Source organism: Gavia stellata, chromosome 4 (genome assembly GCF_030936135.1).
Source record: "Gavia stellata isolate bGavSte3 chromosome 4, bGavSte3.hap2, whole genome shotgun sequence".
Classification (NCBI taxonomy): Eukaryota; Metazoa; Chordata; class Aves; order Gaviiformes; family Gaviidae; genus Gavia; species Gavia stellata.
The window spans coordinates 76,105,423-76,123,406 of record NC_082597.1 but is presented as its reverse complement, the minus strand read 5'-3'; the positions used below and the strand labels follow the sequence as shown (position 1 = coordinate 76,123,406).

At 39.8% G+C, this 17,984-nt stretch overlaps 1 protein-coding gene across 3 annotated transcripts in view; it reads left to right on the top strand.

Moving 5' to 3' along the window:
- The window catches only part of ITPR2 (inositol 1,4,5-trisphosphate receptor type 2), a 262,612-nt gene that overhangs the window by 54,875 nt on the left and 189,753 nt on the right, over positions 1-17,984 (top strand). For 2 of the 3 annotated variants that reach the window (XM_059816602.1, XM_059816600.1), the window contains exon 10: positions 11,808-11,852. In XM_059816602.1, coding sequence (XP_059672585.1) covers positions 11,808-11,852 — 45 coding nt within the window. The remainder of the gene's footprint in view (positions 1-11,807; positions 11,853-17,984) is intronic. The other variant, XM_059816601.1, reaches the window with a different exon arrangement.

The following is a 17,984-nucleotide window of genomic DNA, read 5'->3' as shown; positions in this document are numbered from 1 at the left end:
GGATTATCAACAGTGTCACACATTGCCATGGCCTGATTTTGTTTAAGTTTCCATGATAAAGATATCTGGAGTGGAATAATAAGTACAAACACATAAACAAGATTCATGAATCTTTTAAACATTCTGTTGTTAGCTAATGATACAATTTCTGTCATGGTTTGAGCTATTGTGAATCAGGATTAATCACTGTTTATAACCATCTTTTCCTTAATTCATCCTTCCGTAAATCAGCTTGATGTGTATCACGGAGACTTCTGCAGTGGAATCTTGCATGGGTCAAGTCTCAGACAATAAGCAGAAGTGTCCTTCACCTGGTTGTCCCCTTTTGCTCCTCCGCAATTAGGCTCGTACCTTGTGTGAGCCGTGCTGTGCCTTCTCTTTTTCTCTGAGGCTCCCCGTGCCAGATGTAACTGGTCAGCCTGATTTGTGACTCTGGGTCTGAGCCATGTAGTGAAGGGATGCCACTGCAGCTTGTTAAGGCCAGGGTATGATCTGGGGACTAAGAAAATTCAAGACATTTGCTGCAGAGAATTCAGGAATTTAGAACTAATAAACTTAGAGGTGTTTCAATACTACAGTGAGTAATTAAAAAAAAAAAATGAGGCAATACAGTTGTTCAGTAAATAAAACATGTAGGTGAGTATTTGTAAAACTAATTCTTATAAACTTGAGAGAATGAACTCAGGGTGTGCAAGTCCTAAATCCCATGTTCCTAAGAATCACAGTTGTCCAGCTTTTGTTACCTTTCAAAGACTAAGGGTCCTCTGATACTTCTGACACAGTCTCAAGTAGTACCATTTCCTTTAATCCTCTTTCCACTTGGCATTACTTAGGCTAATTTTCTTTAATATGCTTTGAAGTTCCTTAAGACTTACTAATGCTATAGAGCAACCTAGACCCTACTACCAGGCTATGGGCTGAAGGTGAGCCACCCTGAAAGACCCACTGCTGAAGGAAACCCAGTGGAAGAGATTTGCTAATCGCACATAGCTGCATTGTCATTCCCCTACTACTATGCACATCCTGGGGACATGGTCTGACACATCAGATGCATGTATGCTCTCACTCAATTACTTACAGCACAGGAGATATGCTGAAGAAAGAGATTTGTGTTGCGATAGGTTGTAACATGTCTGGCATTTGGAAGCCTGAAGCCACTGGCTCAGACATTCCCAAAACATTGAAATCATAAAAAGTGGAACCAAATACTCAGCTTAAAAATTGGAAAGAGAAATTCTCTTCTTTGGAGACAGCAGGAGTTCTGTTGTTAGTGTGAGAAGGTCTTGAGTTCACCCGAAAGGGCTGAGCCAGATCCTTATCAGGAGATTCAGACACTAAACTAAGATCCAGGCTGCCAAGTTTTCTTCTCATCTTCATAGTCAGCAGTCTTTTAGAAAAAGTTCTGTAGAAGGTTCTTTTTTTAGCCCTGGTTACAGCAAAATGACCCAAGTTATTTTTGAAGTTTGATATTTATAAAGAGAGGCTGTAAGGTTAGGTGAAAATTGAATGCTTCAAAGTAACAAAGACTTTCCCAAATTTTTTGTTAAGTCTTTTCAGTGCATGTGCATGTAGAATGCACCCAAATCTATCTGTCTGTGTGTGGGAGCAAGCTGCAATTTACTTAACAGCCTTTCAAATGCTGCGGGTTGGGACCACACAGCTGTGTCTTTCTCATGAATGCACCTAACCTTTTCAATATTCTAATCACCAGGATAAAAGTATCTTTGAACCGAATATCAGCTTATCAATTGTGCTGAACTAAAACATGCACCTTTAATATTGTTCTCCATGTGTATAGCAGCTCCAGTTCTGTGATTTCTAAACTGGATAATCTGTATCAAAACTATTAACACTTGCTGTATGAGGATGTTAAACAGAAATATGTGTGCCCATGCATACATATGTGCACACACAAGAAATGCAGGCTAAGTCTGTCATTTAATATTAAACTTCTCAGGTGAGATGGATATTGCTGAAATAATCACAAAATATATATGCAAATATCAAATCACATGCTAGTCTCAGACATTGCAGTAGACAATAGATAAACTACAGTACATTGCTTGTGAAACATTGTGAACACATACATAATCACAGTGCAGAATTTGTAAGGAAAAATCTGTGATAATTCTGTTTTACTTAGTTGAATAGACTAAACTAGAATACCTAGATACCTTGGCCAAGATATGACAGTAAATCTGGTGAGGTAATTGTCTTTAACATTGAATTAACTATACTATACTAAATGAATTAAGATAATGCAGGTAAGGTGTCAGCCTTAATGTTCACCTTCTGTGATTCTACAAAATTGTGGCCATAAACAAGGGTTCAAATTATTACTGTGTCTTCCAAGGTGGTGCGTAGAGTATTCCTACGCGTTGCTCCAAAAGGAATCCGTGCCATGAAGCTCTTATAGACGAAAGAGAAGAGTGAGAACAGGCTGACCAATGCAATAGGTTGAAGCAATGAGCTCAGAGGTAATGGCAGAACCAAACATACTTTTTCTGACTTGTAGTGTGCTTCATTCATTAAACCAAATCATTGTTTGTATAAAGGCGCTCATTGATTAAAGCTCTCGGTAGAAGCCTTTTCCTTGAAGTCAGTGGAACGTAAACATTTATGGGCTCAGGGGTCAAGGGTGGCTCAGATACTGACCTGATGGATTTGGAATTCCTCTAACAGTTTTCACTTGTGCAGCCACCCCCTGGACTTCTTTGACCATTATAGGACTGAAGCCTTAACAACAGCCACTTTTGACTTCTACATGTGAATATACTTCATAAATGGCTTGTACAGGATAATTGGGATGGCAAGCCTTTTAGCACATGTTCTGGTGATGGACAAGTTACAGAGATAAAGCTGTCCATTAGCTAGCTGCTTTGGGCAGAAGTATCAATCTGATGTGCATCCCCCAATGCATGTCCCACTGGAAAACTCCTCTGGCTTTCTTGTAGGGTTTGCTTTCTTCTTTCTGCAAGAGTGAAAGTGCAGGGTTTAAGCTGTAAAATGGATCCGCTCTGATCAGAGTTTTGTTCTAAACTCTTTTGTTAAAATCCCGCATGAAACATCATTCCAGCTTTGGGGTTATTTTAGCACTAGGTGCTCAATGGAGTTTCTTTTGAAGGTAGGAATGATTGAAGCCAGTTGGCCTGAGCAGCACAGGGTTACATGCACATGAGATGAAATGACAATTATATGAATATTCTAAACTGAACAGGAAGTCCAGTCCAACTCACCAAGGCTGTAGTTCAGTGGTAAGAGCACTTCAGTGGCAATGTAGGCTTGCAGAAATGTTGTGTTTCCGCAGGTATTTGATTGCTGTCCCGTGACACAATGTGCTGTCCCTGAGGTGGTGTTGGCACAGACTCCAGGGTGCAGGGAAGAGGGAATAGTCTGTGCTGTAAAGAGGTCACTGAGCTAAGGCATGGGGGCACAAGTGGTTGGGGTGGGTTAACAGGAACTGCTGAAGCCAGCGTCAAAGGCCTTGCCTTGTGGGACTGTCAGCTGAATTTCACCTTGTGGTGGTGTAAACCACTTGCTGACAACCCTTGAATCAATGGCCAGTAAAAGTTACTCATATTTCTCTCAACTTCCCTGAATAATTTCTTCCCATATTACTCACTCTACTTTTCTGTCAAAATTGCCCAAATTTCTTTTCAGAGAAGCTTATGTACATCATTCCTTTTAAATTGGGAACTGCTGTTAATCTTGGTTTACATTCTTTTAAATGGATTTCTGTTATGTCTCAGTATTAAAAATATTAGCCTGCCATATGCATTATAATATGCATTTATCTGGGTGGACAGAGCCATACTGTTCCTAAAAAATTTAATCCTGTTGTAGTAATCACTTGATTTGGATCACGGTGAAGATAGCTGAGTGCATGTTCAAGTTAATATTGATAGAAAATAATCCTCTCCTGCCTTCTGAATAGGACACAGTAAAGAAGTGGAACTTGCTACCACAAGAATAGAAAACAAAGCGTTTAATGAGATTTTAAGAAAGATTACATACTTGTGTGACTAATAGTATCCTCAGCATTAGCTAAGATAAAAAAAAAGTAAAAGGGAAATCAGTTCTTAAACTTGAGGCTATAAACCGGGATCAACCCCTTGGAGCCCTGGAGAAACTTTCTCTGTAGTTTTATGGACTTGCTTTTCTTTCGCCGCCTTAAACTGCTGTGGAAAATGGAGTACTGCATAGGATGTTTTGAGACTGAATATTTGAAGGCCATAATTTAGGCCTTTTGATATCTAATTTTTGGAAATTGGACTACTGACAGAGGTCTTCTGTGTTCAGGAAGCAAAAAGAGACCACTGTTTGCCAGTGGTATTTTTGGGGGTGACATGGAAGCAAGCCTTTGCAGAAAAAAATATTCATCCACAGCCAGACAGAGGAGGAGAGCATAGTGGTAAATGCTCTATGGTTCCTTCTGCCTTTAGAGACAGTAAGCAAATAACTGGAAAAAAATGGCCTTATTTAAGATGTGCAGGTAACTTTTGCTCAAGGATAACAGTTTGCAAACCGGAGAAGGTACCAGGAGATGGCACCATCCACCAAGGCCTTCGTGCATCTGCTTACACATTTAATTTGTTGGTACTGCGGGACCTCCTTACCTGGAGATTGCTTAAAAATCTTCCGTTTGAGTTGTTTTTTTCCAGTCTCTGTTAAATGTTAATACAGCATTCTGATTAGTTTCTATCTGTTGCACTCAGTGATTAAAGGTTCTTGTAAGAAAAAGGACTTGCCAAGGTGACAGGATGAACTCAGCACCATAAGCCTTATTTCTGTTTTTCACTGTCTCACAGGAGGAGTGTTTTTTTTTTTTAAAAGCTCTATAAGGAGTGAAGAATAGTTTACAGCTATGCGTGAGGAGATGGAAGAGATCCAGAGACTAGAGGAGGAGGATGAGGATGGATTACTGATTTACAGAGCCAGTCTGACCTGTTCTGCAGACTTAGATGTGGCTTTTTAAAGTGACAGAGTTAGAAGCTGACCATTTAGCAAAACCCAGGGCTAGATTTTCCAAAGTTTTTAAGAATCTTGGGAATGCAGCTAAATCTCTTGACCTGACATGTCTTGACTTTGGTGGAAGTTAGGAACAACATTTGCATCTGTCAGTGTGCAAATACCTTGAGAAATCTGGATCTCAGAGGAAGGATTTTTTCCCCCAGCCAACTAGTTTTGCAGTAGTGATCTGTGAGCCTGTGCTCAGCCAGGCTTTTGCAGTCCTACTTGAACTTGGCTGTGTTTGAGCTGTGCTTGTATACATGTGAGCTTTAGGAGGAAGGAAAGTGTGAAGCCATTAACAAAGCGTTTATTGTCATTTAGTCATTATAAGGACTGCTTCTGTTATTAAAAATACAACATCTGCTGGTATTGCGTTTTGATTTGTTCCAAAACAGCAAATGTAGACATGTGGTCTGTTCTTTAGTGCATTTTTTTTGCTTATTATTTCAAGATTACTTTAGAAGCTTTTCTTCAAATATATTTGTGCCTTTTTATTTTTGATGCTTGCTGGAGGTTTAGAAGGCTTCCCTCTTTTTTTTTTTTTAATTGTTTTTGGGGTTTTTCATATGTGTTTTGCTTTTATTTTTTTTTTTTAATGGCTGAAATGTCAGTAATGTCTAATTCAATCATCCCTAGTTATTTCTGGGAGAACCGCTGAAAGGCATGTGGGATATCAATATTTAGAAGATAACCCTTGAAGAGATGAGGATGCTTTTTCATATAGCACATGTTGGCATGGAGCTGCTGAAGCTCATACTGAGGTTATGGCCCAGCATTCAGGTTATACTAAAGGATCTCTTAGACATTTTTCTTTCTTTTGACTTCCTCTGCAGAGTGGGATATGGCTGTGTGGGACTGAGCACCAGGCGTTGGTGGGTAGTCAGGTTCTCTGCCCTTGATCACAGTAGAAGCAAAGGGATTTCCCAGTCACCACTCCCTCCTGGCCTACCGGAGAGCTACATGTTGCAGCAGCTCCAGCTTATGCCACTGATGTGAGACCTTTAAATCAGTGGTGATCTAACCATACCAAAGCAGTGGCCTGCCGTTGCTTATACAGCAGCTAAAATGCCATCAAGACGACCTATCCTTTCTTCTTATGATGAGGGTGAATAACTGGGATAGGAAGGTGTCAGAGCTGATTCCTTTCCCAGTTTTTGACTAGCAGGTAGTTCCCCCATGCAGGGATGGCTGTCCTGGCCCACCTCACTCTGCTTGTGCCCCGTGGGGGGCCTGAAGCAGACAAAAAGGTTCAGCTCTCCCAGTGCTCCCTGGAAACTCGCCTGATCTGCTAAGACACGGCTCCTAAGCAAAACAGCAGCAAAATGCAATCCCGAAATAAAAGGCCTTTCAAGATCTTTAAACTTTCCTCAGATGATGATTATCAGAAACTTTGTGCCAATGCTGTGGCAGTGTTGAATGGGGTTTATCGAGGTAGAGTCATAGCCAGTCTTTCTCCAGCAAGTTAATAAGACGGCAAAAAGTCCTTTGAATACCACTGAAGTCTTTGAAATTGTGCAAAAGTCCTTTAGATTTATTGAAAGCTAATCAGTGTGACATTAACAAAGAACAAAGCAAGCCTAATGAAGATGAAAGATTTGAGGAGTGTTTTTTTTTTCTTTTGTGGTGGCTTTTTTTCTCCTGAAACACTTGCCCTTGTTGATTGGGTAACAGGCTGTGTGTTAACAGGCTGGTTATCAAATGAAATGGGAACTGTTTACATGTGTTGAATTAGATCCTCTTATTCTTTGTCTGTCTGGGTTTCCTTCATAAATGCAGGTTTTAACCAAGTCATTAAAGTGCTCATTTAGCTGAAATTTGGCAATCTAATTCTTTCCCTGATTAGGTGTTTTAAATATCCTTTACCTAGTCAACAAAATCTGATTAAAATCAGCATGGGTGTTTCTTTCCCCAAACTGCTCTCTCTCCTTCGTAACTGAGAGTGTCCAAAAATAGCCTGTTTGGGTACTTTCCCTGCATTCCTCTGTCTAGGAAAGCAGTATTCAGTATAAAGGTGAAATGTCAAACTGTCCACAGTATGGCCTGAGATTTATAATTCAGTTGTTGGACTGTAAAGCATATCTTACTACGTGAAGATGCAAAATAAAATTAAAGCCAGGAATAACATATTAGTGAGAAGTTGTTCTGCTCAGTAGTAGAACCTCGGGAGATATGCAGTGTTAAAGTCTTATGTATTGAAAACCTTAAGATATACTTTGGCTAGCTTTAATCAGTTGAGACGTCATCGGTAGAGATGACAGAGCCTGGGACTTCTGGCGCTCAATCTAACAGGATACCTCTCAGGATTAGCAGGGCGCTCGCATTCTCTGAGCACCAAACACCAGAAGTAACACACACACACAGGTGAAAGTTGTCTTCCCACCATGCAGACTCTACAGGAGCATGATCACGTTATGAGGGTATTAGGCAAAAATTCAGGAATGAGATTCCTTTCCCTTCCAAATAATTTTTACCAGAAATAGTTAAAGACCTTGTCTATACCTCAGTTTTCCACCTGTAAAAGCTGGCTTCTGTTATGTGTTTGTCACACATACTCTCTACTGGGGGCCTTCTGGTGCTCCCACAGTATGAGTATATTGGTATATGTATGCATTCATACGTCTACTCTTTTTGCATGTCACCATGTACAAAGGCTGAACATGAAATCTATCTAAGAGCCATCAATTTTTATACACCCAGGAGGACCACCTGCAATACTGATCCTGACCTTCAGGCTCTTGCAGGTATCTTTTGTAGATTGTAAGTTGGGAATTTGGCTTCTTAGAAAAGTGTGCAAGTAAATGCAAGTTCTGTTTTGATTTAAAGAATGTGTTATCTTCTCTGTGGTTGCAAATCTTTCTATAAATGCCAAAATAGTCAATGATTTTAGTGTTTAAAAACATGATCTTGTGTGGTGGTGGTGTTAGCGGCCTTCTCATAGCACTGACTGTCCTTGTGTGCTGACAGATTTGCTAGGCTGCTTCCAAGCTCTCTTCTCCGCGGTAGATTGAGTCCAAGACAAGTTGAGGTCCCAGATACTTCCTGTGAACTATACTGTGCAAGTTGCATTTGCAGTTACAGTGGTACTTACCTGTTGATAGGGCCTTAACATAAGGAAAAGCTCATGCAGGACCTAAGTCAGCGTGCACTGTTAGCCGGCGTGTGTGAAACCATGATGTCTTCCATGGTGCTGTGATGTGAAAGAAAAGTTGATGCGGTAGCTGCATTTTCTGGAGTTTAGGAGGTTTTATGTAGGCTGGAAGATGTGTAGAGTTGGGTCTGGCTTCATATGTATAAGCAACTGAAAAAGGTGAAGTGTTTGTAGTGTCATAAATCATTGTCATTGTAGCCATGAGAGCTGATTACCTTAGCCTTGTGCAACTGCAAAATCCCCACAATAGAGCTGGCCTTTTACGTGGCAGTGGGGTGAAGGATGAACACAACCACTATCAGGTGGCCAGTTCACCGCTTCACTGATGTGAATTCTCCTCTGCCCTTCCCTAGTTATTCTCTACTAATGCAGTCTGTGTTACCTGATGTAGATTGCACCTCCCTCACCACCATATAGTGATTGCTGTTCACTCAGGTGGTTGGGTTACGCGGCCTTACGTAATGGGCGAGTGTTGGGATATTACAGTGAGTCTCATGAGCATGGTGTAATGTGAAATGAGTTTCAAGGTCTTTGATGATATTTAGTTTTCAGCCATGAGGAGGCTGAACTCTCATTTTGTGATACCTTTTTCTCTCCCATCCATGGAAAGGTGAAAAATGACTGTACCTAAGTTTGTTGAAAAACAAGCAGTGCAGGATTAGGATTTCTGTATTATTCTGCATTGGAAAAGAAACTGTTGGAGATATACTCTTAAAAAAACCCCATATAATGAAGCATTACAATAACGATTTATCACACTTGCTTAAGCTCTGCAGTTTACAGTGCATCGTGTTCTTACTGTGTATTGACTGCATGCACCTTCCAGTGGCATTTTGTGGAAATATACAGTACTGTATTTCAGCCACGTTTCAGCAACGTTGCAAATTCAACGCATCCAATGACACAAAAAAGCTTGAAGATGGTTGAGCTTAAATGAGGCCCATTTTAGCATAGTGTTCTTACTTTCTAAACACCTGTGAAGTATTTTACTTGATTAGCAACAAGGAAGAAAACTATTAATGTTGTTGTTTTCAAGGATTCTTTTATTTTGGAGGCTTATTGAAGACCATGGAGGTGATCTCACATAAATCAGAAAGAGCAATAGATTGTGGGGTCTTAAGACTGTCGCTGTGTCCTTAGTTCGTTCTGCTATACTTGGATATTGAAAAGGACTCAGAACAGGTGTAATAACATAACAAAACTACATGATTTATGCCCCTCTACCTGGAGAATATAGTATGGGATAATAGCTAATAGTCTGATTTTCAGAGATGCTCAGCACCAACAACCTCAGCTGAAATGAAAATTAAAGTGGCAGCTGCTCAGCACAGCTAAAAATGGGGCCATGAACATCAGCCCTAAAACTGCATTCCATCATGTTTACTGTTTAACGTCAGCATTTCAAAACTCTCTGAACAACATTGTTTTGGTTTTATTTCTGTTATGGTGGGGCAAGAAAAACCATCATTAAGGATTTACTTTATTTTTCATTTGAGTCTTCTGTCTTTCTCAGCCTCTGTCCACAAGTGAACTATTTTGAAAATTTGATGGCAATCTGTTTAGTTATTTTTAAAGTAGGCAAGAAGTGACGTGGGAGAGAGATTTTCCTCCTTTCTCCTGTTGTTGCTATATATATTTTCTAAAGCATCATTTTGTTGAAAGCAAACAGCTAAAGAACAGCAGAATTCAAGGCCCAAATCCTACTGGGTAGACAACTGTATTCACTCAGGCCCTTCAGTGAAACATCATAGATTTATTCCGTTCAAAGATCTAGTCCTCAGTGCAGGGTTCTCTGTGTTGAGTCTAGTGACAAACCTGAGATGACCCAGACTATGTCTCGCTTACTTACAACCAGCAGAATCTGAAGGTAGGATCAAATTTAGCCTTTCTGTACCTTCTCTGCACCTGTGCTGAAAGGCCATTGTGTGTGGCTGTGACTAAGGAGCGCTGCCTGATAATTTTCTTTGTTCTTGATGGACGACCAAACACAGAGAGCTGAGCTTGCCTGTTAGAATGGGCAACTAGAATTATTCTAAGGTGTCAGGTGAACAAAGGTAATGCTGAAAGAAGTGTTAAGAAGTTATGAAGAAACCAAAACTATATGAAAAGTTACATATATATGTATACATACATTTATGTATGGATGTATATCCTTTAGTTGCCTGTTGTTCAGTGTTCCATCTCCCATTCCTGTTGCTGTATAAAAGAAGTAGGTGGGAGTTGGAGCTAGGAGACTGTGTGAGAATGTCATGGAGAAATAAAATGCAAGATTTGGGGTAGATGTCAATGCAGGGAGGAAAGCAGGCTCTCTAAATTAGGTTTGTGAGGGTAACACAGTGGCTAATGCAAATACTGAAATGAAGAAAGGAGAATAAACCTTTGGTCATTTCTGTGTTAGCCCATCAAATCGTGACACAGAGTGAAGGTATTTTCAGGAATTTTAGGAATATCTAAAAGTTTTCTTCCTTTCTTCAGGGTCACGATTTGTAGAGAGGAGCTGGCTTTTTTGGGTAAAGGGATATAAATGATACAGTATTGATAAAAACCTTATAAACTTAGTAAAAACTCTTCACAATAGTTGTCTGTGTAATGTTGCATGTATGATGACATGATATTGAGAAGTTTTACTGGGATTGGTTCAGCTTCCCCTGTGCAATTCAGTTCTGGCTCTTCCACACTGGTAAAGCCAAATTCAAGCCAAGAAAATGACTGTACTTATCTGTAAGATAACAACACGCTGTCGTTGCTTAAAAACTAAATTACCTTATATAACTAATAATTTCACTTCAGCATTTTCAATGCTTTGAAGGCATATCCTGTGTCAGGGAATATGGTAAATATTGAGGCAAAATTGTTACATTATGTAAGACAAATCTTGAAAGGTTTCATGTGCAGCCAGTGTGTGGGTGTATGTGTGTTTGTTTGTTTGAGTATATATCTGCCTACATAATCCCTCATCATCTAGTCTACATATTGCCTTTGTCAAAAGTAAAATCATTAAACACTGTTAAATAGTAATACTTTACACTTATTATTATATAGTGTCTTTCATCCAAGCTTCTCATACTACTTTAGTTATTAATTAATGCTTGGTAATCCTGGTATGGCATAGAAAATATCATCCCCATTAATAATGGTTGAACAGAATCACAGGATAATTAAACACTTGTCTATAGTGGCATTGCCATTCCTGTTTCAAAGATGTGTTTGTTCCGAGTTCACTGTCTTCCTGTAAAATCTCAGTAGACATGAAGCAAGTTAGTTTTTACCTCAATATATTTGCTCAAGGTTAATCCTGGAAGTGGTTGCGTGTTGTATGTGTGTGGGTGACTGTGACTTGCTGTGTTTAGATTAGTAACTATCTGTGCTTTCTCCACCATTCTTTTTGGGTTTGGTTATTTGAGATTCCTCTCTTCAGTTAACAAGCTTGATTGCAAGATGCAGTTTTTTGAAGTGAGGACATAGCCAGTTAAGTCAGTCAGAAGTTGAATCAGTAATTTTTGTACTCTCATTCTCATACTGCTTCTAAATACTCCACTGTCCTTTTGCAGGGTGGATGCATAATAGAGAACTGAACCAACCCCTCTCCCCCGAGTTCTGAAATGTCTAAAAGCTATCAAGATAGTATTTGATTTCTTTTCTTTTCCAGCTTAACCCACACTATCCAGAAGGTAATAATGAAGGAAAAGCTTTGGTAAGTGGAATTTATATGTTGCATATAATCTGGGAAATACTGTATCCTTAACCCAATACAGCCCAACATATGAAAGTCCTTCATAGCTTTCCTTTTACTTACATGTCATGGCCACTGGGATTGTTTTCTGTATCCTGTGTAAGGTAGGGTGCAACTCAGAACTGGCGCTACAGAAAGTTTTTTCCTCGTGTAAGGCAAATGATAGGAAACTTATTCAAATTCTGCATCGAATTGGCATTAGTTGGAAGCTGTTCTGCTTGGTGACTGCAGATATGCAAAGTATTAATTCTTCTCAAATCAGATGTATTACTTCATGGCAAAACCCACCATCCTCTTTAGCAAGAAAACCAGAGACAAACAAGTCTGGTTACTTATGTGCCAGTACCAATTCAGAGGCTCTGCTAGTGGAGACAAGCCCCATTGGGGCATGTTTGTCAGTCATGTGTGGCTCTAAATCTAAGAACATGCTGAGACTCTTTTTACTGCTTGTATTGAATATTTGCAAGCAGATATTCAGGCACAGGCTTAGTCTGAGCCCTGCCACACTTCAGGCAACTCTAGCGTGACATCCTCGCAAGGATCCAAGTTGTCCTTGCTGCAGTGTGGATGGGTTGGACAAATGCCTTATGCTGTTTGCTGAGGAGGCAACAGCCTTTGCCTTGTACAATGTCAAGAGCATGCTAGCTAATTCTAACTAATGATGCAAGGCCAGACATGTTGTAGTTTATAACGTGTGAAGGAAGTGGAGTTAAAACCCTGGGGAAATCTTAATGTTACTGAGACAACAAATAGTCCAAAAAAGAATCATTCCTCCATCAAATTCATGAGATTGCCTTGAAGATTCTGAGATCTTCTTTGAAAAAATTCAGTTTAATTTATTTCTGTTTGCCTTCTGGCTTTTGTTCTTTTAGAGGACACATTTTCAAGTTTTTCTCTGCATGGGGAAGAATTTTTTATTTTTCATAAAATGAAACCCAAGATTCTTACATAATCACATGCCTTCAGGACTGCAGTTTTAATAAAAATGGAGACTTTTGTAGGAGTTGGCAACATCAGTTTTCTACCTTCCCTGGTATTTGGTATTAATGGTAATATAGCAATAACAGTTAAACTGTCCAGAGAAATGAGAATTCTCTCTCATGAAAATATGCAAGTTCCATAAACCAGTTGTTTCTCTTTTGTATTGGAATGACACTTGAAGCCCTTGAAGCTTTCAAATGGAAATTGAGATAAGTTCTAGAATACCCCAATGAGTAGGATGCTTGCTTGAACTTGGGTTCATGCTCTTGCTTTGTGAACAGTAGAGCTCGTCTCATAGACGTGCATCTGCATTAACATTGTAGTTCACATCATGACGGCACTTCTGAATCAAATCTCCTGATTATTCGCTGTTTAAGACACTCCAATTTGCTTTGCAGAGCCATCTCGGAGCATGTAAACTTGTATTCTGTTGGATGAAAGTGAAAAGATACACACACTTCTGGACTGTACCTGCTATGCTCCAACCTTTTGTGGGTGCCCAGCCGAGAAAACCAGACTACAGCTAGTCTGAAGACTTATGAAAATGTGTATAGGGTAGATGTTAGGTCCTCATCACCAAGGATCCAATCCTATTGTACCACACTATACTAATTTAGATATAGTATAGGATTTCCAGTTGTAGCAATTCCAGTTCATCTAAATAGTTAAATGTTCCCTGGACTGGGTAATGAACAAGGCACAAGAGTAATCTGAACATAAATGTTAAAGGTGACTTCTCTAACGGTTTGGCTTAATCCTTCTGGGTATTGGTTTCAACGAAAAATCCAGATCAGATAAATCAGATTAGACAAATACTTCAATGAAAATTTAATCAAAACTGATTGGTGATCAAAACTGATGTCTCTCTGGAAATTTTAGTTTATGCAGTCAGCACTTTCTTGTGAAAAAACTCCTAATAACATTTGGTAACGCATCCATGTAAATCCAAGCCTACAGGCACTTTTAGCATGGTAGAAATCCATTTGGATCCTTCATCCCTTTATAGTCTTGTTGGAAATAGCATGAGTCAGCAATGGCTATTTTAAGCCTTCATTCTGGCCTTGAGCAACTGAGCAGAAAAGCTTCGCATCCCTGTGCAGGAATTTTTTTTATGTTACAATGATGCAGTGTTTTGAATTATCCCTCAGAAGTACAAGAATCTTAAAATATTTGGAGCTCTTTAAGGGCCATCTGTGTCACTCTTGTATCCAATAGGCACATAACCTGGAGCACACACGCTTTCTTTGCTCTGTGGTTTTCATCTAGTGTTTCTTCTGCCAGGTGACTCCCTAACTGATTCACTGCAAAGGCATCTTCTTTTTCATCTTTTGAAGCAATTAATTTTGAAATACTGCCCGTGAAGTAAATCTGCTCTAGAGGGTGAGGTGGAAATGGACCTACCCCAGCAAAATTTGAAGTCTGAGTAGCAGGGAAATGGGAGGTGCATACTTGAATCCTTTCAACTGAAGGAAGAAACTGAGCCTGCAGCCTGTGTTTTTCTTTCCTCTGCTAGTCTGTTGGATATAAGGGTACCAGCTCCTTCTCTGTCATCTGGGTTTTAAAGGCAGCACAGCCATCTGTGCATTTCGTGCCAACCCTTAACTCCTAAATGTGCGATAGGGCTCCTTGTGCACGTTCACTGCCTGGTTTACAAGTCCTGATCGCAGTTGCTTAGGCAACTGAATTTTAGGAAGCAGCTATGGAGAAGGATTTTCCGTGGTGCAGTTGTGGGCATAGGCACCCAGGTTCTGCTTAAGTGCATTTTTTTTTGCCTTGCCTTAAGTGACTTAAAGTTTGAAAGGGTTTTGGCTCCAGAGAATGTAAATATTACTGGAAGTCACTAGGACTTTTGTTCCCAAGCATTAAAGCTACGTTTGGACTGCGGTTCATTGCTCAGTTATGGGCTGCTTCTTGAGAATCCAGCCAAATTGTCTTGTGAAACACTGCTTTTATTTCTGGTAAAATTTGGCCTTATAATGAGTTGATTAATATTTTTTATACATATTTTTCTCACATCTAAACTCCAGAAGATTTTTTTTTTAAAACGGGAAGACCTTTCTGTGATTTAAAGGCCTTATCATAAAAAAGCTTCTTCATCTCTTGAAGTCTAGGAGATTGTAGTGTATCATGCAACAAAATGCAGTGCTCTGTGTTACAGCTCCCATTAAAGCCAAAATTGGTGTATTTTATGCTGCAAAGTAGTCTATTACTTCTAATCACAGAAATGTGCAGCATCCAGAAGAACGCTATAAACATTGGGGAAATGTCAAGAACAGCTGGGAACCTGACATTTGTTAGTGCCTTTGGATAGGTACCTTAACTCCATTTGTCTGCATTTTCATGAGAGCGTGCTAATCCTAACCGGTTCCAAACTGGCTTTTATTGTTGAGATTTTTCTTTAGGATTGAGACTGGTATGCATTTACTTTTCGTGTAAAGACATTGGATAGTTCTACCATGGACTTCTAGGTGCAACTTGACATACCTCCTTTGACTTCTGTTTATTTATATTTATGAATTCCAAACAACTCTGCAATTCAAAGTTTTCTTTCTTGCTTCCAACTCAGGTGACTTTTTTTCCTGATAAACACTGTTAATTATTTTTTTTATTTATTTTGCCTTCCAGCAACTAAGTTTGTTTAATTAAAATTTTATAATGTGGGATGCAGGTGATGCAGTTTAAACAAATAGAATAGGCTTAGGGAGTTTATAGTTTTTTTAAAGGCTTGGTTAGGAATTAACCTGGCAATAAACAATGTGAAAAACATTAGAAAAACCCCCAAACCCATCAGCTTTAAAATGGCAGTGTCTCTGCTTATATAAAGCCAGCAGTCAGACCACTTGATAGACTGGGGGGAGAAGGGGAGACACAGATGCCGGCACATTATTATTATTCTGCTGCTGCACACAGGTCTGAATCAGCTCTGAAAGCACATACATTGTTTCTTACAGAATGTCTCTGGCTCCTAACAACAGAATTGCAATGTGATGTCTCTGCTAAAAATGCGATGACTCACAAATGAGTCAACAGTGAAGGTGTTATAGGAGGCTAACTGCTGTGCACTCTGCCAGGGCTTTGTAACATGCAGGAGCAAGGCTGGCCATTAATTTACTTGACTTTCTTTTCATATAGAATTTTTAAAACCATCTAACCTATGGAGTTCTGCTCACATTACCGCTCTCTGAAAATGCTGGTTTTGTAAGAGCCTCCTAAACTGGGTTAACTTATTGAGATACCACATTGTAGTGGATTTAACAGACATTTTTCAGAACTCTGGCTGCTATTAAATTTAATTTCTGCTGAAATCTGTAGTGAAGTTTAATGTATTCATTCAGGAGCAGAGCATTATCCTTGTCTGTCTCCTCTATGCCACAAGAGGTGTCTTTACCAATTGGAATTGTAGATTGGGTTTCTAAAAGAAAAGGTATTTCAGGTCTGTCATGTTTTTGTATTGCTTTTTGCAGTTGAAAAGAAGGCCCCTCCATAAGCAAAACTCCATGTAAATCTCACAATTTTTGGGTATGATACCCAGTTGAGGTGAATGATGGGGATTTGGGATAGGTCATAATTACTAGGAAATTATATTAAAAGCTGTGAAGAAGGGTTGTCTGTTGGGCTACGAGTCTCAAGAAAGACAGATCTGATTGTACCTGATTATTTTGTCTCTGATTACAATATGGGATTTGTCTGCAGTTACATTAAATTTGCCCTTCAAATTGCAAACACCGTATTATGTCTGTTGGGTTGTTTTTTTTTTTTTTTTGTTAAGCACCTTTTTAAATCAGTACGATGCACTGCAAATCAGTGGTGGTAGCCCAGGAGTTACGGACTTTGTTGTGAGCCTGGATCAGTATTTCCACTCCTCACCAAGATGGCTGTTTGTTTTCACTAGCTAGGACTCCTTTTTTGGAGCCCCAGCCTTCGCTTCCTAGACGAGTCCCTCCTGGAAGAGTGCCAGGGCCGCTGGCTGTGTGGTAGGGGTCTTTTCGGTTCGCCCTCCTGGCAAAGTCCCGTTGTGTGTGTGAGCAGTGTGCTTTGCTTTACTGCTGCGGAATGAGGCTGGTGACTGGGGGGCTAACAGCCTCTAGTCGGGTGGACGCTTAGGTTTTGTTAGGCAGAGCGGGCTGACTCTGCTCTTTGTACCACCTGGTATTTGGACTGGGTCATTCTTCTGGAAGGTGTAGGTCCAACTCCTGCCAGGCAGAAGAGGAGCTGAATGTGCGTCTCCTTTATCCTTGTGAGCGAATTAACCAGTGCACGGCAGAGTAAAGTGATTCTACCTTCTTCCCCTTGGATATGTATCTGATTTGTCTTGTGACAGCCTGTCACTAGTTTGCCTGTAGTTTGGCACAATCAAAACTTTTTTTTGTCCTCAGTGAATTTACTATTTGCTAATACTGTTTCACCCACAGTTCTTGCACTTTTCTATACTCCTAGCATGTAATTCACCTGCCTTTTTTTTTTTTTTTTAAGAAGTCTTGGGAGTGTGGGAGTGCGTTCCTTGGCTGTCGCTGACCACATCACCAACATCTCTGAAACTGTTCACTGGCTTCTTCATACTAATTTAAAAGTTGAGTCTTCTTCTCTCTGCATTGGAGACCTTTTACAGTTCTTTTCCTTCCTTCCCTTCGTTGAATACGGTTTTGCTGGCTGCATCTGCTTGTATGCCAGTTTCTTACCTGAGCAAATGTCATCTTGTTTTCATCTGCTTAGGAATGCAGAGCTTCTCCTGAGCTGATCATATTGTCTAATTAATTTGAAATAGTCTAATACTTTCACTTCTTTCCACGTCCTCGTATAGACTCATCTGCTGATTCAATAATGGCTAGGTTAAGTGCAGATTCTGATGACTGCTTACTAAATTTAATTAATCATAAGAAACTTTCTGTGTGCAAGTGTGTGTGCGTTCTCTCTCTCACACAGAGGCATGTGCACATGCACTCAGACATAAATTCAGACATAAATCCATGTATTTTCATATGTGATGACTATTGCTCTGTCTCTCATGCACTCCTTATATGTAAGTTGTTTTTCAAAGCTGTGAAGTTCAGGGTCACTTCTTGTTACGTGGTTTTTTTCATTGACTAGCGCTTAACCAGGTTGGGTTGTGAG